This window comes from Falco cherrug, chromosome 6 (assembly GCF_023634085.1).
Source record: "Falco cherrug isolate bFalChe1 chromosome 6, bFalChe1.pri, whole genome shotgun sequence".
Taxonomy (NCBI): Eukaryota; Metazoa; Chordata; class Aves; order Falconiformes; family Falconidae; genus Falco; species Falco cherrug.
Genome location: NC_073702.1, coordinates 55,584,270 through 55,608,356, shown reverse-complemented (window position 1 = coordinate 55,608,356; position 24,087 = coordinate 55,584,270). Strand labels below are relative to the sequence as shown.

General features: G+C 37.9%; 2 protein-coding genes and 1 long non-coding RNA gene across 26 annotated transcripts in view; 2 read left to right on the top strand and 1 right to left on the bottom strand.

Annotated features, from left to right (window-relative positions):
• The first annotated feature begins 1,821 nt into the window (after positions 1-1,821).
• On the top strand, positions 1,822-20,003 carry LOC129734127 (uncharacterized). Of its 2 annotated transcripts, XR_008732717.1 has the most exons (5): positions 1,822-1,989; positions 8,393-8,480; positions 9,128-9,262; positions 18,002-19,078; positions 19,928-20,003. It is a non-coding gene; the product is annotated as an uncharacterized LOC129734127 (long non-coding RNA). The 2 variants fall into 2 exon arrangements; XR_008732716.1 differs by having other exon boundaries at positions 18,002-19,986.
• Positions 1,957-6,355, top strand: SMLR1 (small leucine rich protein 1). 2 transcript variants are annotated; one of them, XM_027810376.2, is made up of 3 exons: positions 1,957-2,185; positions 3,112-3,183; positions 5,532-6,355. In XM_027810376.2, the coding sequence occupies exons 1-3, from the start codon at positions 2,053-2,055 to the stop codon at positions 5,684-5,686; spliced, it is 360 nt and encodes a 119-aa protein (XP_027666177.1). In that variant the 5' UTR covers positions 1,957-2,052; the 3' UTR covers positions 5,687-6,355. The 2 variants fall into 2 exon arrangements, with proteins under 2 accessions (XP_027666177.1, XP_055569383.1); XM_055713408.1 differs by lacking the exon at positions 3,112-3,183 and having other exon boundaries at positions 1,964-2,185.
• Positions 12,190-24,087, bottom strand: part of EPB41L2 (erythrocyte membrane protein band 4.1 like 2) — a 123,760-nt gene continuing 111,862 nt past the window's right edge. For all 22 annotated transcript variants that reach the window (XM_055713387.1, XM_055713403.1, XM_055713392.1 and 19 more), the window contains 5 exons: positions 22,798-22,920; positions 22,198-22,296; positions 19,994-20,074; positions 17,122-17,260; positions 12,190-13,437 (listed from right to left, as the gene is read on the bottom strand). In XM_055713387.1, the coding sequence (XP_055569362.1) occupies positions 17,153-17,260; positions 19,994-20,074; positions 22,198-22,296; positions 22,798-22,920 (411 nt within the window). In that variant the 3' untranslated portion in view covers positions 12,190-13,437; positions 17,122-17,152. The remainder of the gene's footprint in view (positions 13,438-17,121; positions 17,261-19,993; positions 20,075-22,197; positions 22,297-22,797; positions 22,921-24,087) is intronic.

The following is a 24,087-nucleotide window of genomic DNA, read 5'->3' as shown; positions in this document are numbered from 1 at the left end:
GTGCACAGGTATCAAAGAGAAATGCCCCCTTGGCCCATTTTGTAACATCACAGAGTTTGGAATTGAGTCACAGACCATTTTCACAGATTGAGCTCTCCAATTGCTCAAGTTTGGTGGGGTTTTTTTTGAAAAAAAAAAAAAAAAAAAACAGTTAGAAAGGAATTTTTAAAAAGATCCAGAAAAGGGCTCATTAAAATACTGTGACTGTTTTGTAGACCCGAACACTAACATTCGTGATAGCCTAAAAAAAAATCGGAATTAAATATTTATGTGCAAAAAAAGAAAAGCTTTAAGGAATTTATTGATCACAGCTGACAGGTATCCATGCAAGGAAGGAATTATCTGGCAACAGATGGGCCTATAATAATATTAATATCCTCACCACCTGGCTTTTAATCCATGCTTTTCATCAGCAGATCATAAAGCACATTACGAATGAGGTCAAACATCTAGTGGGAAAAGGCAGAATAAGACGTAATGGTTAGAAACTGAAGCCAAACAAATATAAGCAATAAATGAGGCATGCTCCATTTGTTCTTTTATTAACCACAACAGCAGGTGATTAACAAAACCGGGAATTTGTCTGCAAACCTGATATTCTCCATCATTTGTCACAAAGGGAGGTTCTCAAATATGTTACCGTTCCAAAAAAATTACAAACTTAAAATAATTGTTAGGTGAAGTTGTTTGCCTTTTGAATACAGTAGGTGAAGAAAACAAGGTGAACACAGAAATATCTCTTTGCCCTGAAAATCCTCAAATCTACTGTGTTTCCCATTAGCTCCAGCCTACCCACCTACCAATTAGTCAAACAAATCTTGTACATCCTTTCTAGATGCTCAGACAGAACTGCTCTCAAAATGGTTGTTTTCACCTTGAGGTGAAAGCTCAAGCTTTCAGATTTTTGTTCAGCTTGGTAGGTATTAAGAAAAAATCCTTACCATCTCTCAAATGCACATTAAATGAGCCAGATTTTCTTTTTCGTGTCATAACGAGCTGCTGGAGCCACAAAGCCACAATGCCTAATGTAACCTGAGGCCTTCATTAGGCATCAGATTTGATAAGCCAAAGACTGAACGTTCAGGTAGACTAACCTGATCTCCAACAACCTGAAGCATGTCTCTGCTGGAACACAAGTACACGGGCAGGTCAAACAGTGAGATTCTGCATTGCCCCCAAGTGAAGTCAATGCAGCCTGCATGCAATAGCACTTTGGAGGTGTCAGGTCTACTGACCAGATGTTTTTACAAACCTGAAGGTGGAGGGGAGGGCTATAAAATGACTAATCGTCTTTTCAAACCGTTCAGTGCTTCCTAGACTCAGTTCTGCCATAGGCTGGTGGCCAGGTGGGAAAAACTGAAAATACTGAACACCTCAAGCCCAGTTATTTGAATGTTTAAAGGGTTCTTGAATTCTTTGGCACATCTTGCCCCCCCCCCCCCCCCCAGACCACATATTTTCAACTTTGCTAAAAAAAGAAACCTTCCTGAATGTCACTGTTCCGCAGCTGCTCTTAGGAAAAACTGCTGTTGGTACAGCAGCCACTCGGTCACTTGCTGCTTGCCTCAACGGTCTGGTCTGAAAATTCTTCAGAGCAGAGACCACGTGTGCCTGTGTGGTATGTGTAACAGGGTCTTGACCCTCAGAGAGCATGTGAGGTCTACTGTAAAATTAATAATGTATCTAGGAGGAGGATGCTTATTGTTCAGAATGGCCTGTACAACATTAGCAGATGACAGAACCCATATTGCTCTTAAGGCAGCAGCCTTATGTGTATTGAGCCCTGCCCGGCCCAGCATACCCAAAGGTTTCAAAGTCCTACATTACTTCAATATACACTTTTAAACTTTGTGGTTGAGTAACTTTGCAAGTGAACTCCAGTCCTACTGGGAATCACAGGCCTACACAAACAAACCAAAGTCCAAAAAGAGATAACGGTCTGAGCAAAGGGCAGAACGTGGACACAGGGGGAAAAAGGAAGAAAGCAGGGTAAGTAAGATCCACACTTGGAGATCTTAAGGATCTTGCTTAGCACGGTTGTTGCTGAGGAAAATGAGCATGAGTTACATCTTTTCGGTGTTTGTGAGGGAGCTGCCTGGCTACATTATCTTTGCTTGGATCTTTATGCCCGTGACTTTACTCCTGCTGCTGCTAATTGCCTACTTCAGGATCAAACTATTAGAAGGTGAGTCAGGATGTGGGGGCAATGAGTGGGTAGGCAGGCAAAAATTCTCATTCCACAGGCTACTGCTAGGCTTGTATCAGTAAGTAAACTGAAGAGAACTATAACCATAAACAATTTTATGAAGTTGCACTACATTTTAGACCATTTTCAATTTGAAAAATGTTAGAGGAATTTGTTTAGAACTTGGATTGAACCCTCACTTAAAACTCCATAGTTTTACATACCACACTATGGAATATTTTACTATACTACATTATAGAAGGGGCAACTAAGATGGAGAAAAAGAATAGGGTAGTTAAAGTATGGATCATTTTCTTCTGTGCTTTTACTGTGCAAGTCTTCGGTGAGACAGGTAACAGCGGTTACACCCTATAAGCAGTTGCTTATTGAGTACATGTCTGTGTTCTTTCAAAGGTATGTGTTTGCTTTTACTTTGTACCTAAATGTACATTTGTCGTGTTGCCTTTTCTACTTTAAAAGCAATTTATGCTCACTTCAAAAATCTGTCTTCAGAGTAATACCAAAACAAGCAACGCCTCCACCTAACTAAATGCACGGTGAGTGCAATGCACTGGGGTACTGCAAACTGAGGATGCTCGCAGACCCTGACTGGTGCTGCCCAGAGAAGACACTGGGATACAACTGTAACAAAAGGGAGTTTCCTTTAGAGGAGAAACCCCTGTATGTCAGACCATCCAGTTTTAATGGGATGATCTTCATGCCTTCCATGTTTGGGTGCCAGCTGCAGCAGGAGATTCACACGTGCTCTGCTGTTGTTTTAGGCTCCCAGCTGCCAAGGCCAGCCCTGGTGCACATTGAGAGTCCTTGGCCTTTCTTTTCCTCAGCCCTTCCAAAACACATTTTAAACAGATGCTGGGCTAAGCTTGTTCCTCAAATTAGCTGCCTTTTGAACCTCTTCTCCACAGGGAGTGTTGGGGGAGCTAAGATGACATCCTGGATTTCCTGTGTAAACTTCAGATGCTTCTCGGTACAGCTTGGTGAGGACCGTCTGGGACAATGGTCCACAATGCACACACTACAGGTTTCAGCTCCAGCAGCTCACCCATGATGTCAAAAGCAGACACTTGGCTGGGGCAGGCAGGACAGTCCTGACCACAGGGCTCAGCAGGTGGCAGAGCTCACCCCAAGCTGGCCCGAGGTGCACAGCCCAACAGCAGAAGGCTGGGTTTTCCCACCCCGGTGCGAGGCTAAGGAAGAACCCTTACCTGGATACCTAGATGCCAGATCAAGCACTGCAATGTGTACATTCGTTAAGTTTGCTGTATCCTGCAGTCTTCTGAAATCCTGAAAACTGGCCAACTTAACACAGTTCTAAAAGTAAGAAAAGCCACACATACCCAGAAACATAGAATGAGTTCACTTGCTATTTTGTATAACATCCAGACATTTAGACCCGAGGCTTTGACAGAGAGGGTGTTTGTTTCCTTACAAGTGTACACCACAAGTTACCTTCAGGCTGCTAAAACTCAAACATTTCCTGTTCAAGATGCTTCTAGATGCTGAATTAATCAGCGAGGGAAGCCTGTTCCGCATGCCTAACCCAGCTCTGCCTTCAGTTATAAATTATCCTTAAGGCAAGGTGGTGACAGTTTTTCACACACTAATAAACAACCACCAAAAAACAGTGTGGTGCCAAAGCATTGTACAATTCAGTATCTGTGAGAGGACAGGAAGGCTAGAGTACTGAGAGCGCTCTCTTGAAAACAGTTGAAATGGAAACTAATGAAATTATTGCACTAGACTTTGGATAGAAGCAGGGATTTTCCCTTTCAGGAAATAATCATGTGGTACTTAGACCATTAGTTTATTACAAAATAATACTAAGATGCTACTGAACTCATTCTTACCTGGCAATGCTCTTCCTTTCCTATTCCAGCTAGGATCAAGCAAAGCAGGAAAAGCAGGTGGGTTACAGATCCCATCAGATCAGGTATTTTGCTGGGGCTCAGACAGTAATTTCATTAAGCCAAAAGAGCCCACCTGAAAAAAACCACAGATGTTGGCATTCCTCCTGCAGGATCAACTGCTGAAACAAACTGGCCTGCTCCCTTCTGCAGTGCCCATGTCCTCCTTAGCTGCGCTTTTTGCAGGCCTGTAAATAATCTGCAGAACAAGATGCTAAATACTGCTTCTCTTAAAGCGTGGAATTTTTAGCTTTGATTTATAGTGAAGTGTAAGTAACGATTTCCTAAATTTTCTGAGATTAGCAATCAAGGCTCTAAGAGAGGTGAATGAAGTAGTTAGCAGACTAATTTGCAAAACAAATATTTCTTCTGTGCTTCTCATAACTAAGAAGGATGCTTGCAGGGACTCATCTGGCTGTTTAGTGCCTCAGGGAAGGAGATTCTCAGTCTGCAGATCACAGGTGTTTTGGCTGGAACTCTCAAGAGGATGTGAGATGAATTTCTGTCTGTTTAATACTTTGGGCATCACAGTCCCAGCTCTCCCTCCAAGCCCTTCTTTTGCTTGATCTGAAACTGCTACAGTCCAGCCTAGCACTTAGGCCTCCAGCCAACTAACACAAATCCTGAGCAGCTCTCCCTGTACAGGCAAGCAGAGACAGCTTCAGCTTGACCATCAGGTGAGCAAAGCAACTAAGAGAAAGGAGTCTGAGAACAGACTCCTTTAAACACCAACCTTCCCTCTGACAGAACTCAGCAATTCAGCAGGCTTTAGGTGCCTATTTCCTTAGATGTCTTTTAAAAAAATTTTTAAAAATAAATATCAAATTTGCATTACTAAAAGCAAGGCTGCTTTCTTTCATCGTCAAATAAGAATTTGATTTTCCTCTGTGCATCGAGACTCCATGTAAATATATCAAAACTCATTTTAGTATCAGCCCTTCAAGATTCCTTAAAAACAAAACTAAACCAAATAAACAAAACAGCACACATTTCTCCTGAACAGCTAATGATGACAAGGGAAGCTAATACCCTGTGACAAACTGTTTTATTCTAACTGGGCTTCTTTTTTATTTTTATTTTTTATTATTATTTTCAAGTACAAGCTAACTGCTCTCCTTGCTTTTGTTTAAGGATTTTATTCTGATTGAAAGCTGGTGGAGGAAAATGAGAATAGAGTATTTCTGTTGACGTCAATAGTTTGTGTCAGTACTTCGCTGGGCACGGGCACAGTCCCCATCTCACACTCGGAAGACTTTCTCCTAGGAACGTGGGCAAACTGATACTAACGTGCTGTTGAGGCACCTTCAATTTAGTAAGATTAGTTCTTACTAATATATGCCAGCTCTTTTTCTTTGTGAAAATTCACCACAGGAAATGAGCATGTTCTTATGGATTTTTGTGTTGTTTGGTCTATTTTTCAGTTAATGAGGAACTGGCCAAGGCACAAGACCCTGGCAATGTCCTCCTGAATTACCATGGCCGGTGGCAGCAACCCAGGAGATCTGGACAAAAAGAGAACAAATGCAAGAACCAAAGGACATTTAAGGGAGTCTCGTGTCTCAGGAAGCAAACTTAAAGCCAGTACTCAGCTCTGCAGATTTAAAAATCACCACCTGTAGGTAAATACCACAGAGAAAAGCAAAACAAAGAGAAGAAATTAGTTCTGTGCCATACAAATGAAACAGCTGCTGCCTTCAAAAAGGTCTTGTAACAGTCTGACTTTCTCACATGAGGCCAAGTAAGCCGTACTTTATGCAACTCATCGGACACCAGAGACCTCCTGCAACATACTGGATTAGTTCCCTTACATGACACAGGATTTGTGGGGAGGGAAAGCACTTTGCTCACTAGCCCTCCCCTAGCCTAGAGAAGAAAGCTATACGACAAGCTCCTGAGAGAGCTGAGCTGGTGTATACAAGGCAGGCAGTCTTACTAAATTGAAGATGCATAAACAGCAAATTCATATTGAGCACTGACATCTAGGAAATTGAGAAGGGCGGTGAAGGGAAACTGCCTTTTTTATTTGCTTGTACACTTTGGGAAATATTATAGGTTTTGTAAAGTATGCTTTCCACAGAATTTGGAAGCAAAATATAAGAGTGATGGGAAACAAAAGGACTTCTCTGCTGACTTGACCATGTCAAATTTTGAAACCATGAAAAGATTGTCAGTATTCTGTAAACCAGTTATTATTCTAGTTTATAGGACAAATGGATCATTTTTCAAATAAAAAAAAACCCCATAAGTATGGAGTTTTCTTTTTTTTGTGTGTCATTTGTCACACATTAAAAAAATCTACACACACACACACCCACCCCCATTAGCTGTAGATGTACAATTTTTAGTTCATCTCAGATTGGCTGTGGCAGATGGCCTACAAAAAAGCAACTCAAACTGTTTGAAAGTATTATTGCCTTTTGGCTTCTCTGTTTCTGGCTCTCAAGGTTAAACCCAAACTGAGGAAGAATGAGAAGTGACTATCATTGCTGTCCCCGATATTTACTGTCCCTAACTGCCAGCAATTGCTGTCTGCAATTACCTTTCATTATAGCTGTTTGTCATTACCCACCCTGCAAGAACAGAGTGGATAATGCCTTGTCTGAGATTATGTGTGGTTTTGCAAAATTTCAGTTCTCATAGACTTTTAAGAACTCTTTTGAATCATTTTATAAAACACAAATAAGGCCATGACCACAGGTTTAAGGAACACTGTAATTTATCAAAATCTATGAGAGGAAAACAGGAGTCAAACCAGCAAGTACCTTTACTATATGTAACAGTCCTCTCTCACATTTTAATACTATCCGATTTTTAAAAATAGGTGATTCATCACAGTGGTTTACATTTATGCAAATCACATAGAATAATACATTGTACTGAAGAGGTGAAGAGCCAGTTGTTTGTTACCTGGAAAGAGCTGCCTCTACACTTGTATAATAAAAGTAAAGGTTAGGATGTTTAAATGCAAATACCTCTAATTAGATCTAGTAGTCTCTATTTAGGTTCCCAAAAGAATTACCTATGCCTGAAACTGCAAAGTACTTTGTAGTTCCATTTGAAATCAGCAGAAGGTGCTGAGTGGGAAAAGCCAGGGATTAGAAATCTCAGCACTAACATAAACAGCAAAAGCTAAATACAAGATATACATGCGGACTTTGACTCCAAAGGTTTGCTGTAAGAGAACCACAGCAAAACCCAGACGAGCAAAGATAGTAAAAACAAGTTTATCTCAGCCAGCTGGCAGGGCAATTTGCAGATCAATTGCAGGGCTCTCTGCCTCCAGCTGGCAATTCACTCCAGATGCCCATTAACGTGTTCTCTGTGTGTTTCAGGATGTCCCATCTGCAATGGTGCCAGAAGTGCTTTTCCAATATTTTGCAATCAAAAGGCTGAAAACACTTCTGATTTTACTTCATATAAACTTGTTCTTCCCAGTAAGAGAAAAGCGTGCAGTCCTTTAGCTCTTCAACTGCACACCAGAAATGTCATTTGACTAGCAACAAGCCTGATGTGTTTCAGACAGCAAAAGGAATGAAGCACTCCAGAGGCAGCTCTCAGGTCGGCACTCACCACAGCTCCCTGCCACCCGGCTGCTGAGTGGCTACTCGGGACACTGGGGAGCCCCTGCTCCCCGAGCTCCTCTCATACCTGGGCTTCTACATTGCCTGGCACGCCTAGTACAGCACAGTCCAAAGCAGTACACACTTTCTTTACATCTAGTACAGCCAGAGCTAACTGTAAAGTCTCAAAAGGTCTTAATATTGGCCTGCTCCTACCTCTACTCAACTCTGTTTTTCTACTCTAAGCGCTGGCACTAAGCAAACAAAATACAGCTGCTCTCATTGAAAGATCCATTATGATCCCATGAAAGCAGTGATGATGGGAAAGAATGTGATGCTTTGTTTCATTTTTAATGCTTCTAAGCTTAGATCTATGCCATTATATAAAGAATTCAAGGTTTACTGAAAAAATAATAAGACAGTTATTATGCAGTGTCAGAAGTGTATTTATGAATACTTACGTGACACAGCGACTGACACACCAAGATGTAACACATGAAGATTGTTAAGAAAAATGGTCTCATGTAGCTATTATTAACAGACATAAAGTTCTGTTCTTCTGGTTACACAGTTTCTTCAATGTCAATGTTCCTGTAGGCTGTGATGTTAAAGATCAAAACCACCGCAGACAGTAGAGATCCAAAAGTTAAAGCCAGGTATAACATGGTATCTAAGGAAAGAGATCTGAAAGTTTGATTTTAATGATCCAACCCTGCTTACAGCTGCCCAGCCTAGAAAAAACGTCGTACAGAATCAGTGAGCCTGACCTACTGGCTTCCTGCCACGACTCTGCTCCGTACCTCGCCAGAGGTAGGTTATTTCATCATTTGCTGTGTAAGTGTCCAACAGCTTCCTCAGAAGCAGCTGGTATAGAACCTTGCAACACACAGGACTGACTGCCAAATGATCTGGTATCCTGTGCTATGGAACAGTTCATGTTTTCCCACATATTTCTTAGAGAACAAATTTTTGCTTTCTAAATAGACCAGCAGCTTTGAAGAGAAAGTGTGTGTTCTTCAGCCACACCGTTGAAATTATTGTTTACCTGAGTACATGAACTTCTGTGATATTGATATCTTTTAAGAAAACTTCTAAATACTTTCTGTAATATATTCTTTCCTCTTCTTTTATTAACTACAATCTACACAATCCTTTGCAGGGAAGTTAGATAGCTGCTGCAGAGATTTGACTTTTTACATTTAAGGAAGTGCTGCCAACAGAAAAGTGGTGATCTTGGATACTGTCAGAATTGTAACACCTTCTGACATCCTCCCCCCTCAGTTCCAAACACCCATTGCACCACCACCCAAGAAAAGATTGGCCTGGGCCACATGTAAAGATAGAGAACTGAAGTTCAGCAAGGCTTACCACAGCATAAAACTGATTTTGTTGATTTCACAAAATGACTGAGAATAGAGAGATTTAAAATGTTGAAAGGTGATACCATTCTTTAACAGCACTTTACTGTAAAATGGTGGTATGGATTCCAAAGACGACACTATATAGATACTCTGGATGCCTTTCACACAACTACTTACTGAGCCGTACTTGCCAAGATGTAGGAGGATCTGATGTTCAAGACTCAGTAACAGGTAATGAAAACCCTCAGGCCTTGCTGTTTTCAGTTCTGTTAATGAATAATGTCAAGGAATACCTCTGTTTTCATGCCATTAGCATGAATTATACCATGGTATCTTGCATAATTCCTTCACAAAGCAAAAAATATATATTTAAATAACACCATAGAACTAAGCCTTTGTCTAGATAAATTTTAAAAACTCTTTCTAAATATATATGAAAACAGTGATTGCAAGGAAATAACTTGTCTTCAATTATTGTTATCACTAAGGAGTCATCTGTCTTCCTGTCACCAGCAATAAATAATACCAAGCCAGGGTTCCAATCCATCTACAACCAGGAAACCTGTTTAAAACCTTCCTGCCTATCTATGATTGCTTCCTTCTCACTTTCCAGAACAGAATATAAAGTCTCAACACTTAAGTAGGAAAGGTGCAGAGAAAGATGATAAGAATGATAAAGAATTGTGGAACAGCTTTTGGCTGGGGAATGACTTAAGAGAATTACTGTTAGGTCTCTTCTAATATCTGCACTGGTGCTATCAAATGAAGCTTGCAGACGCAGGTAAAAGAAAAGAAAGGTGTTTTTTCCTTAAGACACATGGAATAGTGAAAATGCCTGCCAGATGGATTTTTTAAAAAGAGTTAGCCAAAAATCCACAGAGGCCAATAAATATGAAAGACTGATAGATCAGTACGTCTTTGAAAATTGCTGAAAACTGGAAGAATATTTGGGCAAGTACTACTTTCCAGACAGCACTTATTCTTGCACACCCCTCTAGGCAACTACCAGTGGCTTCAGAGGCATGAATCTGGGAGCGTTAGTCACTGAGCCTGGCCCACTATGGCCACTCATAGATACTTACCTCCAAAAACGCTTGTAGGATTTGCTTCATGCCAGAGTAATTTAACACTTACAGGTACCAGCAGTATTTCTAATGCTTGTAATTCATACTAATATCACTAACCCAAGTGCAGTATATAAAAACCCCAAACAACTGAGCAGCCTGAAAGTCAAAATAGTTTCAAACCTTCCAGAAGTATAGTCAGGTTAACCAGTGCAGGATACCAACTGCTCCAAGAGGCCCACTTCCATGGTTAACGTGCCTAAAAGCAAGAAAGCTTCCACTGCATCCTGGCCAAGGGTACAGTTAGTTGTTGTTCTGGTCACTATTAAATCTCTCAAACTCTGACCTCTGTCATAGTATTCCGTTTATTTTATTCCATCTATTTCAGTTCTACTGTGGCCAAACCAAAAGCTGCCACTTAGCCTGAGTCGTCAAATAGAATACTTCAAGAAACATTTTGCATTGTAGTTGCTCATTACTTTGAAAAAGAAATTTTTTTTTTTTTTTTTAAGTCTGTCACCAGAGTTGCTTTTTTGTCCTTTATGAAACCTTAATCTAGGAAACAATCTGTAAAACAATTCCAACATTATTATGAATCCTTAGGTAATCATGATTAAAAAGAAAGACGTATTAAGTATTTTTGTGTAGGATCCACATCACTCACTTTTCTAATCATTTAAGCAGAATTAATTACTGGAATATCTTCTTATTAAATGAGATTGTAATTGTATTTGAAATTGCCTATTTATTATAAAGCCAGCTTGTGAAGTGCCTTGAGAACAACTGCTGCATGTTGCAGTTTTTGTTACAGATACATAATGTAAAAAAAAAGTAACAATGAAAACTCATCAGAATTGCACAATATTACAGAACGTTTGAATAATTACATACAACCAGAATCTGTAAAAACTTGCCTGGTTTTAGGACTGATCACACTTAGGGCTTATGTTTTTCTGCATGACAATGTTTGTTTAATTAGCACATGTGTAATCAATGGAAGTGATAGTTATGCACAAGCTATGCTAACCTGAAAGCACTATTAATTTTTCCCTGACAAAAGGTTCTGACTAGTATTTGAAGAAATACAGCTCTCAGCAGAAGTAATATTATTTTCAAGAACATTATATTTGCAGTTTTTAGAATTAAATACAATTGCAATAAAACCCAATATTGATCTAGTGTCTAACATATCAGAAACATCCAAATCAGTAAGGAATTGAAGCAACACTCTTTCCCCCACCCCATCAAACAAGTTCTGCAACTAATACTACACCCATATCAGAAATACCTAAAAGATTTTATAGAGCTGCTTCTTACACACTTTTGCATGAAATACCTATTAAGACATCTCCCTAAATGCATGTACCTCTATTTTGACCTCCACTAACATATCCCAAACTTGCCACTTCCTTGACAACCTCCTTACTCATGCACAGTGTTGTGGCAGTGTTCTTAAGTTATTAAGCTGGGTGAGGTCCTCTATCCCCTTTTGAAAGGCAGAATGTCTCTGTTTTTGAAGATAAGCAAGTAAGATTTTTATCTGGTATTTTTCTGGGTAACATGGGATGGAGTTGAGAATGCCTATATGCACACAGAAATCAGTATCTTGGTTACTGTTGTCTTGTGTTACCCAAATTCTATGAAGCCGAAACTAATATGAATTTCTGTTAAGCAAGCATGCTGACAGATGGCAGCAATCTAAACTGAGAATAGCACCAAAAATATATCACTCAGAAGTGAAAAAGAACGTCGTGATTTGTTCTGTTACTTGAAGACCATAGCACATCCTAACTCCATGACTACTTCCAGACTGAGGGGCATTTTAACTTGCGCTGTGCTGTCCAAATCTTGTCTATTTTGGCATCTGAAGATTTGCTCTCTGAACCAGGATGCTTTGGAAGATGTCTAAAAAACACTGATACTTTAGTATCAGTATTAGGAGCCAGGCAATTGGGCCACCCTTCTGGTAACCCTGGAGACTACTTGTATTAATCCCTGCTTTTCAAGGTCCTGTGGCCTCTAGAACTGCACTTCTCATAAGTGATTTGCTCACTTTAAGTATCTTCCAAGTTCATGTCTGAGTGCCAAAAGTCATACAGAGAATAAACAACTTTATTTTATAACAGAATTACAGAAAGCAAAATATCACTTAATACAACTTCAAGCTGCTATAAATCTAATTTGGCTTTTTAACTATACACAGAGTTGACAGCAAAAAAACCCCCACAAACATACAACCCCCCCGTGAGAACAAAATAAAAATAAAAACCAAAATAATTAACAGGTTTTTTCAATGGCAGTCTCAAATGATGGTACTGTCTTATTACTTCATGAATGGAGTCCATTGAACACTTTCACTCAGTATCCTAAAAACCTGGGATAACCATTAGATGAAGCATCTGAAACATATACCTTCTCAATAACAGAAAAGTCAGTTTTAACATGGAGACAGTGAGGTTTAATAGAAAGCAAGCATCCTACATGTGTTCAAATTATGGAAGTGTTGAAGTTGGGACACAGTAAGAAAAAAAGCACTAAGGTTTTAAGCTGCCTAGATCATCTCTTGTTGGAAGACGAGAAAGACATTTTGTTCTTCCTTCTTTCCTTATCTGGAATGCTGCAGACAGCAAAACGTCTGCAAAAAGTTGAGCATTGGCACCAAAGTGCATAAAGAACACAGTGCTCAGTCAGAAGAAATGTGTCTGCAACTCCTTCTCCTCTATAGACTGCTACACCATCTCTGCTCCACAGAGAGGAGACCCTTAGAACAGAAAGAGTTACAGAGATATCAGTATAAAATGTATCCAAAGAAATATATTTTTTCAAATTTTAGGAAATGTTGTATATTTATAAAAATCTTTGTTATGTGATACCATATATTTACCTGAATAATCTGAAAAAAATAATCTGTAAATTACTCCTGTAAGAGATTTCACTTGAGATATTTTGAAAAAACTATATCTAAATTAGTAAAGATCTCCCTTTCTGCACAATTACCACCAGTTCCAGTGAACAATACTTTCCAGACTTTTTTTGTCCACTTTCATACAATTAAGAATCAGCTTCAGAAGTACAAGTATTTGTGCAAAAGAAGATCACACCCTCTAAAACTTCATGTAAAAAAAAAAATATCTAAGATTGTTAAGAAGTGGTTATAAAAATAAACAAGAAAGATTGTAAGGGAATATAGACCAAAGATGTTAAAATGGAGTTTGGTATTGGCATGTAAGTCTTGAACATCTGGTCATCATTGCTAGTCTTGGTGAATTCGGTAAAGTAGTGATGACTTGGAATGATTACAGTTCTTCATGGTCACGATCACGGTCAGTATCATTTTTACTTCTGGAAGAAAAAGGAGGGGGAAGATTACATAAGCTTTCATAATGGATACTATGTGACTGTCACATCAGAGTCAAGAAGTCTTTTTTTCCATATAGGTATTTTGGGGGAAGGTTATTTCCTAAAAACATGTTCCATTAACTGAAGCCCCCTTCGATCACGAGGTAAATAGTAATTCAGTTTCTGTCAGTGTTTTCCTTGTTTTAGTGTATTTATTCCCTCCCCAAAATTATCACTGTATTTTAAAAGTCAACTCTTGCACAGTTTACTGAAAATTTTAATCCACAATCTAGTGCATAAATAAAAAAATAAGTTCAATTGTTCAATTAATCCTTCAGAATCAGAGTGTAATGTGTCTCACTTTAATTTAGAGAAAAAAAGTCTGCAAAAACAATGCTACCATAGTCATCAGGGCAGAGCTTTCATCACCTTAGAAACAACTAATCAAAATCCATGGCATGAATCCATTGCCCAGACACAACTGCCTAGAGCTGTTTCTGCAGTCCCACCTGCCCCTCGCTGATACAGGAGGGCATAGGGCCCTTGATCAGGGGCCCTCAAACTGTTTAACCAGGGGGCCGGCGCGCGGATGCAGTGGCAGGCAGCCATCTGTGGCTGCTTGGTTTCCCCCCACAACCCCCGGCGGGGGGGGCAGGGGGGTCTGTAAATCCCGGGGGCTGGATTGAGGACCCTGGGGGGCCATATCCAGCCCTTGGGCCGTAGTTTGAGGACCCCTGCCTTTGATGGTCCAAGCTGCAGACAGATATTCAAGGCACTTCAGGTGGCCTGTGTATAGACAGCTAAACTTTTTCCTTCACGTTTAACTATAAGGCATTATCAAAGTCACCAGATCTCAAATACAAGAGCAGCGTGGTGAAATGCCTTCATATTAGTCCTCTTTAACTCTCTCACAAGCATTTCAGACCAAGAGCTATAAAGCAATCGGCAAACTCACATAACATCTGACACTCCGATATATTGCAAACAACATTCCACAACCTACATATTTCTCAGAAAAAACACCCTCAGCAGAATTATTTGATTGTTTTTTCTGAATAAAATCTTTACATAGTTAAACATTTGATGAAGGAACAGAATCAACTTTACAGCTGGTCACTAATACAGAAATGTGGTGCAAACCTGCTAAGATTGTTTCTTCCTCCCATGACACAGTCCCTTTATGAAAGATGGAATTAAATATATGGGATAGATTATGTTGAAGATCAATTTGAAAGATATTTTTCTGGATTAAGGTAGCATGAAGAAACTGGCACACTCTGCACAAATATAACAGAAGAGGCAATCCCTGCTCCCAAGTCCTTTAAATTCATACTGATTAATAATAAATGAAAAATGTGATGGTAGCGCATATTATAATAGCAAATCCTTGCAAATCAAAATGATCTGTTCTGCTGTCACAGTGTATCTTTCTGCCCTAGATTCTGCTATGTAAATGCTGAAAATACAAGAAGGATGGTTTGAGCGTACGTGTTTAACGTTGTTGTGTACCAAGGGACCAGAGAAATTACTGAAACCGCAGGCATTCTCCTTGCTACAAACTAAAAGCTCTCTCAAAGAGATGTGGATCTTTCCAAGCCCTTCTGGAGCATTTATACGATGTAAGGACTCATCCACGCTTCCCTACCTCACAATTCAGTAGAATTCCATGTCCTCTTTTGTGATTTAAAAACAAAGCTGAAGCATATATGCTATACCCATTTTCAGTGTCACTAAGCAACAAAGCTACAAAACAAATCCAATGGAACAGTGAAATAAAGGTACAGTGAAAAAACATACTGAGATTTGTGCAGAGTCCCTAATTTTCGTTACATTTCCTCAATCCACCCTCATAAACAATCTCCCCTTTGTTATTTCTACAGTTTATAACATTACATGTTAAATAAATTTAAAAAGTATTAGTTATTAATATCCAGGTGAGTGTTGACCTAGCACTTCCAAAATTGATCCATGTTGTTTTCCTGGTTTGTACAGTTGTAAGCAAAAGTTATTCATTCCACTTTCAAACACACAATAATCTGACCAAAACTGAAGACTTTTTCAGGGGGCAGCTCAAACTTAGCTCCACTGTGATGTAAGACTTCCAGCATTAGTTTCTCAGCAATCTCAGAGGAAACTGGCTAAAAGGTAATTTATAAACTTACATAACTAGGAAGAAATTCTTCACTGTGAGGCTGGTGAGGCACTGGAAGGGGTTTCCCAGAGGAGCTGTGGGATGCCCCATCCCTGGCAGTGTTCCAGGCCAGGGTGGATGGGGCTTTGAGCAACCTGCTCTAGTGGAAGGTGTCTCTGCCCATGGCAGGGGTATTGGAACTAGATGATCTTTAAGGTCCCTTCCAACCCAAACCATTCTGTGGTTGTATGATTCTATAATATCTAGAAGCCTCCTGAAGCTGCAGGATGAAGTTTATGACAGGTATCTTACCTTTGGTAAAAAACTTCATTGATACTAAGGGAATGCATGCCTGTACAGGACCTAGAAGTCTTTTTTACATGGGCTGCAACCACCGTTGTATAAATTACTGAACCAAGGAAATAAGAATCATGACAACTCTAATTTCTTTAAAAAATAGAAAATGTGTTTCTTTTACCTTTTCTCCCCCTACATTAACATTGATCAAAATGCATATTAAAAGCTTAAATTTGTACTAAAACCAGTTCTCCCTCTCAAAATGCGCCAGTAGCACCTCTGCTCTTTAGCCAAATACACTCATCAGCAGAAACTAAGATGTCTCCCAACAAAGACTTGAAACATTGCTTTTTAAACTATTTATTTTTTAATCTCTCCCATTGTTAATTAACCATTCCAAATGAAGCCTTTTCCTTCAATATGAATCTACAGTTAAAAAAACCATCAAGTTTGAAAAATCTGAAGTTTCAGTTTCATGACATCAGTGTGACAAGCAAAAGAAATCTGAAGCTTTATACATCCGAATAGTTATTGAGCTTTAAGACATAAGCCTATAACCAGTGCAACAGCAAATTTATTCAGTGTTCATTCTGATCTATCTATTGAATACATCAAGTAAAGCGTGTGTGTGTGTGTGTGTGTGTTTGTTTTTAGTTTTTTTATTTCTAGAAATGAGGGCCTGAAACTGACATTCCTTCAAATACCGCTTTCAACTGCTAAGAGGCTTTAAAACTTGAGTTTGCAGTGCATTTACCTCCTTGCCTGGGAATATGATAAAAGGTTAATTATTTCATTGTGCTTAGGATCAAGAATTAGCTGACTAAGTTAAAATGCCCAAGTGTGCCCTTTTCGCTACTGAGAACTTCACATAGTCTTCCCACTAAACAAGCAAGATTTAAGGCAAGGACTGTAATTGTACATGTAAACACAAAAATGTGACACATTCTTCACATTTTGCAGAAAATGCCCAAACTCACATCAATATAAACAACTTGACCAAACATGGTAGGAAATGCCAAGAGAGCACTGTGACAAAACTGGGAGACATATACAGGAAAATTTGCAATTAAAATTAATGTCAGATTGGACTTAAGATAAGCATTCTTACACTAACAGCCTACTGTTAGCACCTCTTTCAACTCACCATTTTGTGACAGTACATATCAAAGACACTCCATATTTTTTCAAGCCTTTTATTACAGTATGCAACAAAAAACTGATGCTTCATTTTCCTACATTAATTATACACATAAGCTTACCTGAAGTATTTGCTTCAGGGCATTTTTGATTTTACTTTTCATCTTCCTCAGCAAGTTCAGTTTCTTTGTGCACCACCACTCTTGTGACAGACATGTCAGGGTGCTGTTCTTTGGCTTCTTTGATTGCCTGTGCCAGGGCCTGCAAATGTATTTGAAATATGTAACTCAACACCAGCAAAAGGACATTCATGTGGGGTCAAGAGAATGAGAGAGTAGTATTGGAAATTTTGGTTATAATTGTTCAGAACTTTAAAGTCTTGAACTTCAGAGGGCTCAGGGGTAAAAAAACCCACAACCAAACACCCAATAAAAACCCAAAACCAATCAACCCCCAAACCACAAAAAAACAACCAAAAAAGAAGAAAGAATCCACTATGCTAAAAATTAACCTAAATTTCCAGGAAGTAACAAATAACCATAAAGTTATTCTGTAACTTTTCTAGCTCATTCCAGGATACAGTAAGTTTTCTTACATCGCATAAGTTTTTGAGCTTCTGCAACAGATCTAGCAAATAAAGACTTCACAAAAAAGACTTCAGAAAAATAACAGTTCCCTTCTGTTTCCAGAGTAAAATGGAAAGATAATTTGGAACATATAATTATGGTACTGAAACTCTGAAAGAAGGTCATAACAGAAATTTCTTCCTTAGCCCCAGAATCTCCATTTTCTCCTTTTACTAGTTTAAGAGAACCTTCTCTAGCTTAACTCAGGGAAGCGTAAATGCAAGTATTATTAAGTCTCTCATAATCGCTCTTCCACATTTTATGAAATTTTATCTTCTTAAGAGACGTACCAATATACACAGCTGGCAGTTGCACTGGATGATTGCTGTAACTCCCTTCCAACTTAAATGTTCTGTTCTATTCTGTTCTACACAAGGCTTTACAGTCAACCACAGAAGAGCACTCTCTGAGGCAGAACGGGAGAAAGAGCACCTGGGACCTTCTGTTCCTTCCCCTGATCTAAATCTTATTTCACAGAGCTATTTACTGTTGGAACCCAACACAAGAAAAAAATAGAAGAAACTGGAAGGCATTCTGAGACAACAGTAATCTCAGTGTTCACCTTAATATCAACCAGAACTGAAACCCCCTGAATATACTATAAGGAGCCAGAAAAATATAATGCAACAAAAAGGATTATCTTAATTTAGAAAACTGACAATTTCCCGAGCCACAGGTGGTAAGTGGGAGAAGAAATAACTAACTCTGAAGAGAGACTGGAAACACCAACATTAGCCACCTTATATATTACATGATAATGAGTTTGAAATCCTATTAAGAAAATAGGTACAGAAGAACACACAGTGTGCATTGGTACAATACTGATGTTTGTTGATGTATTAATCCTGAAAATTCTTTATTAGTTTGTCTTTTACAATATGCCAAGTGCAATCTCTGTAGTAAAATGAGGATTTAAAAGAAAGCGGCTGTTGAGATTTAAGAATTAGCGTTTATAATCAAACCATAAACGATGAAAAACCTTAAGTCTCTGTTAAATTACAAGTAATACAAGCATTTGTATTCTGAAACTCAAAAATAAAATACTATTTTCCTGTTCAAAACTGTTCTAGTGATGTAGAAAGCTAAAAGAATAAACATCCAGCATGTAGTTTGTGCATTTAAAGCGCTCCACACCCACTGAAGAAAAAGTGGTAGAGATTTCTTTAAATCTCTTAAAAGCTGCTCACTGCTGCTTTAAACGTCAGTGATTGAAATAATATTTTGTACTTCCTTTTTTATAATTTCATTTTTTTACTTCACTACCCACTTATAACAAAGAAGGGCTTAGAGAATTGTCTGGTATACTAAAAGTATTGTGTGACCTTTCCAGATGTCAGAAGTGCACTGAACGTGTGACAAGGCAAACAAGAGCCATTCCTGATGATGAACAGCCCTGTCATTTAATTATGAGTTTCAAGAAGAGATTCAAGTTGTCAAGAGCCACTTTCTGGAGGTAAATCAAAATGTGAGATTAAATTCCCCGAGAGCTCTCAGTATATTACAATTAAGAAGTTAAATTAAATCTTGTTATGTTGATTTGTCTAACTTTTATAAAGTTAGAATTAGATTCAATGCAACTTTATGTAGAAGGTAGGCTTTTCTATTTGAATTACCCAGTGACTGTTGATCAACTTTGTTACTGTAGTTTCTTAGATGAAAAACAAAAAAAATTGTGTAATCATCACTGCAAAAAATAGATAATTACAATTTCTCAATTATTTTCCCATGTACTGCTTAAATTCAGCCTTCTTAATTGGGCAAATAGAAGTGATTTTAACCTCAGTTTCTGAGACATCGTAAAATACTGCTTTGGTATTGATAGAGGTGAAAGGTACTTACATAAGATTCCACAGATCAGCAATTACTTCTGTTATACATAATTCAATAAATACAAGTAAAAAACTATTTTTTAAATTTAAGCAGCTGATGCTTTAATGTATTTCAAAGCTTTCAGTCAAAATGAGTGCTGTATTCGATGTTGCTGACACAACACAGTAGAGACTCCCATCTATCCAGATTAATGTATCAAAATAAGATTATTTTAGTAATGCTTTTCCTTCCAAATGGCAAAAGCGGCACTAAATAAACTGTGTCTTCCAAAAAAAGCAATCCCTTTAAAAATAATAAGAAATCCATTCACATGATCTATGCTGCAAAGTTACAAATGCTGGGTTTCTTTCAGTTATATTCTAAATGCTCCTTACTCACAAAACACAACTGCTTAACTATTTTGCCACAATTAACAGTCTCAGGGTCCTTCTATGTCCTCTTATTCAACTTCTCTACGTTTCTCTTATTTCAGGTTTCTGAAACACTGCCTAGATCTCACTGAACTACAAAAAGCACATGGTATTAACAGCTTACATACCTCATCATGGTCAATATCTGCATCTCCAGTAATGACAATGCGCTTCTCAATTCTTGTTTCTGATACTCCACCTTTTACCATCTAGAGATGGTACAAAAAAGGGAAGAAACATTCTTGTAATTATTCCATATAGCCAGAAAGCACTCATTTCTATTGCACTGAAGCACATAAATTTCTATGACTGAGTTGCAATTAGTAGTAAATATTCTCAGTGCTAAATCACCCTTGCATTTTTCAGTTATGCAGTTAGTCACATTCTAGAAATTGCTAAACTTGGTAAAACCAAGCAATAGAGAATTCATTCTGTTACGGGAGCCCAAGTTTGAACAGATCTAGATATGCGGACAAACTGGAATTCCAGCTTCTTCCGACATATAAATCTGACAACAAGGACATTCCAGGAAGCTTTTCTTTGATTTCAACCCATCCATCATGGGCCTCTTCTCAGTCTCTGAAGAATTATAAGCCATTAAATAAAAAGATGATCTGGTTTTCAGTTCCGTTGTTCATAGGCATTAGTCAGATATTTTCAACATATTTCAAACTGCTGATGGAAATGATTTTGTGCTTTGTTTCTTCGTTTCTTACTGTAATGATTAAACCAGTTTAGCTTACAGAAAAAGTCTCACAGAAATAACATTATATGCTTTTTTTTTTTTTAATCAGCCTGTGAAAGATAAAAGAACAAGCTTCTACTGAAGACACACTAACCATATTAGAAAAGATCCAAGATGACTCTGCTAAGAACACCACTAGAATATTCAAACTATCTTGGCAGGTCTCTTTATCAATAATGAACAGTTTGGGATGTAAAATAGAAAGTTTAGAAAATTCAGAGTCTTTTGAATTGACAATAAGCAGTCAGTAAGAAAATATAAGGATCTGCTGCATTATGGTAATTCCAGAATTTTCTAGTAGCAGACAAGACTGAAACCATTTTCTTTAATGGTTCCTTCTAAAAAGCAGCACTATTTGACATCTGAACTTGACAAGTAAATGTACACTATCTACCCCACCCCCTGCCCAGCTGTGGTAGCACAATTTATTGAATAAAGACTTTTTTCTAAAATGGTGGTTGCTTAATGATTCCAAAAGGGAACAGGAAACTGAAAAGGACCTGTTGACTACTCTGTATAACAAAGCATGCAGACTTTAAATTCTGAACTTTATTTTGTGTGACTTTCATCTGACAACTTTCCAACATCATCCTTCCACTGTCATTCTGTGAAAACAACTTTCAATCATAAAAGTATTTTAATTTTTAGAATATATATATTGAATATATATCCAGTGAACAGTGAATTACTGTTCCATTCTGCAATGACGTGAAACTTCTTGGGGAGGAAAAAAAATCTCAGACTCAGACCTTACTCTTCGCTCTTCCCTTTTGCTTTACCCTAAATAATGCTTTCTGTAATTTTCTTGGAAACTATGTGAAGAGTTCAAAGACAAGAGTTCAAAACTGTGTTGTTAGGGCACATCTAAAATTTTATGAATATTTACATAAAGTAATAATAACAACAACCATCATCATCACACTTCGGCAGTTCTAACATACTCTGGCATGAAACATTACATGAGAGTGAAACAGGCGTGAGGTCCTGTTAACATCAACTTTTCCTTTTCTTTTCAAGCATGGAATGGAGAACAAATAATTCAGTTCCAAAATATGCTTGTAATCTAGTGGTATGATACATTTTTCATATGCTCTAAACCTAGCAGCACAAGGTTCATCAACACAAAGGTTGAGTAAACATTGCTTCAGTTCACGCTTATAACTGATGCCATTAGCAGGGCTCCCGTGGACCTCAGACAAATCAGTTATATTAACTGTAATGTAATAACAGAAAAGATTCTCTAAGATATCACTAACTGAAGACAGGATGTAAACTGTAAAAATTTAGGTACATACTCATTTGTCAAACACAGAAATAAGGCCTATATGAAGTACTAAAAAACCTAATCATATTTTTCTCCCTTTCCCTGTCCTGATCCCATACATTCCTGCTTATTCATTAGGACTTCTCTGTTCAGAATCTGTGTACAGAAAGATTAACTCTCACACACGCCCGAAATGAATCCAATCCATTTCAAGTCAAGTCTTCTTCAATAAATTAGCAGATATGTGAGAAACTTCATATCAGACTATTTTGAGGGCTTGTTTTGTTTTGTTTTTATTTGAGAGAGACATTATTATATTTCACCTTTGTGATGTGTGTAGTTGTGGTAGTAGAAATTGACTCTGATGTAATTGTCTGTGCACTCAGCAGCACACCAGCATTGCCACCAGCACTGCCATCAAACTGTAAGGAAAAAAAAAATTAATATTTTTGTATTTTGGCATTTAAAAGCTTTGTTTTCACAGAAGAAAAGCATTTTTCTTTACTAAACACGTTATTGAGTTCAGTTAGAACTGAAATCTAAATAGAAACCATCAAAGTTTACCAAGTCATGTAAGACCATTGTTATGGCTCATTCTTGTGGAAAATTTATGATCAAAGTTACATGTTCCTTTCAGGAGCAATGAGATATTTTAATCAAGTTTCCAAAATAAAAAATGAGTTATACCTTTGCAGACAGCAACTAAGTCCTTATATAAAAAAAACAAACACTTAGAACTTCAGAAGTAATACTGCTTTGTCTACAAACATTTCACTTACCTAATTCATAGCCAAAGTATCATCTTAGATGCTAGAAAAACGTATAGGTTTTTGAAAAGCATTTTTTGGACATTATCTATTTTGATCTGCAAGTAAATGGAATAAAATCAACTTGCAAATAATGTAATAACCCAGCCACTGTACCTGTGGAGATTCATAGGTGATAGTTTTAGTTTCTGTTTGAACAATTGGAACTTCTTTAGTGGAGATTTCAGTTCTCTGTGTGGCATCTGAAATGGTTACCATCTCTGTTTTCACTACTGGAGGCTGTGGTGCAAGAAATAACCAATCAATTTGAAAGAAGAAGGTTTGTAAAGTGGACCAAGAAAATGCAACCAAAAGCTCAAGAAAACCATAACAGTAAGATATCCATTTGACTGTCTCTCCAATCAAAAAGCATGCAATAAATAAGCAGAGTAAAATAAAGACTAATACAGTAGTCCTCTAGTATCTACATAACATGGTACAAAAATTTAACCTCCTGATAACCTCGCCAAAGTTGTGTATTTCAGCCAACAGTACATACCACAGAAGGCAACTGCTAAAACCAAGCTGCAACACATCCATTGAAAATGTGTAAAAGAGAATTGATAGCAAGGAAAAAAACACAACAAAGTCTTAGTTTGCACAAAGCTGATAGCTAGTTCAGATGGATAAGCTTCATATTAGAATTAACCTGGGAAAATACTTATCATTGCTCAATTAAACTGCAAATATGGACTAGAAATTCCAAGGAAATGGCATAAAAGTTCAATGTCTTACTATGTAGTACTTCTGGAATGGAAAATCGACTTTGACAACTGGATGTTAAACAGTATATATTCAATGTAATATTTCTGGAAGTCAATGGATTCTTTTGACAACAATCCTCAAAAAAAACATTTAGAGTTAGCCAGTGGCATCCTCTCCAATATCACAAAGAAAATAATTAACCAGGGGCCTGTAAACCAGTGAACTTGTAACTTATCTTATTGGAGCAGATTTTCGATATATTTAAGCACTTCAAACCCAAAATCTAGTAAAGCCTTTTGACATTTTTCTAGATGCATCAGTTGCTATCTCCCACTGATTTTGGATGCACATGGAGGAAATCCAAGGAAAAAAAAATAAAAATCTTTTCTTTCCCTCACGCACACTTGCACACACAGCAGCCTTTCTTCCCTTCCTCCAAACCAGCTATGTTTTAAGGAAGTGTGGGTGTCTGCAACTTCTAAAGGTCTTATAAACTAATTCTTTCACATCATTAATCAGAACACCTGTGTATGCAAAAGACAACAAAAGAAAGAAGGTAATTTGTTTGGATTTAAGTGCAAATAATAATTAAAATCAAAATGCCACCATTACAAGAACAAACAGGTATATAACTAGGAAAAAAACCACCCAACCTTTGATAAACTGCAGATCATGCCAACTTTACAAAGAGATGCATCCCTG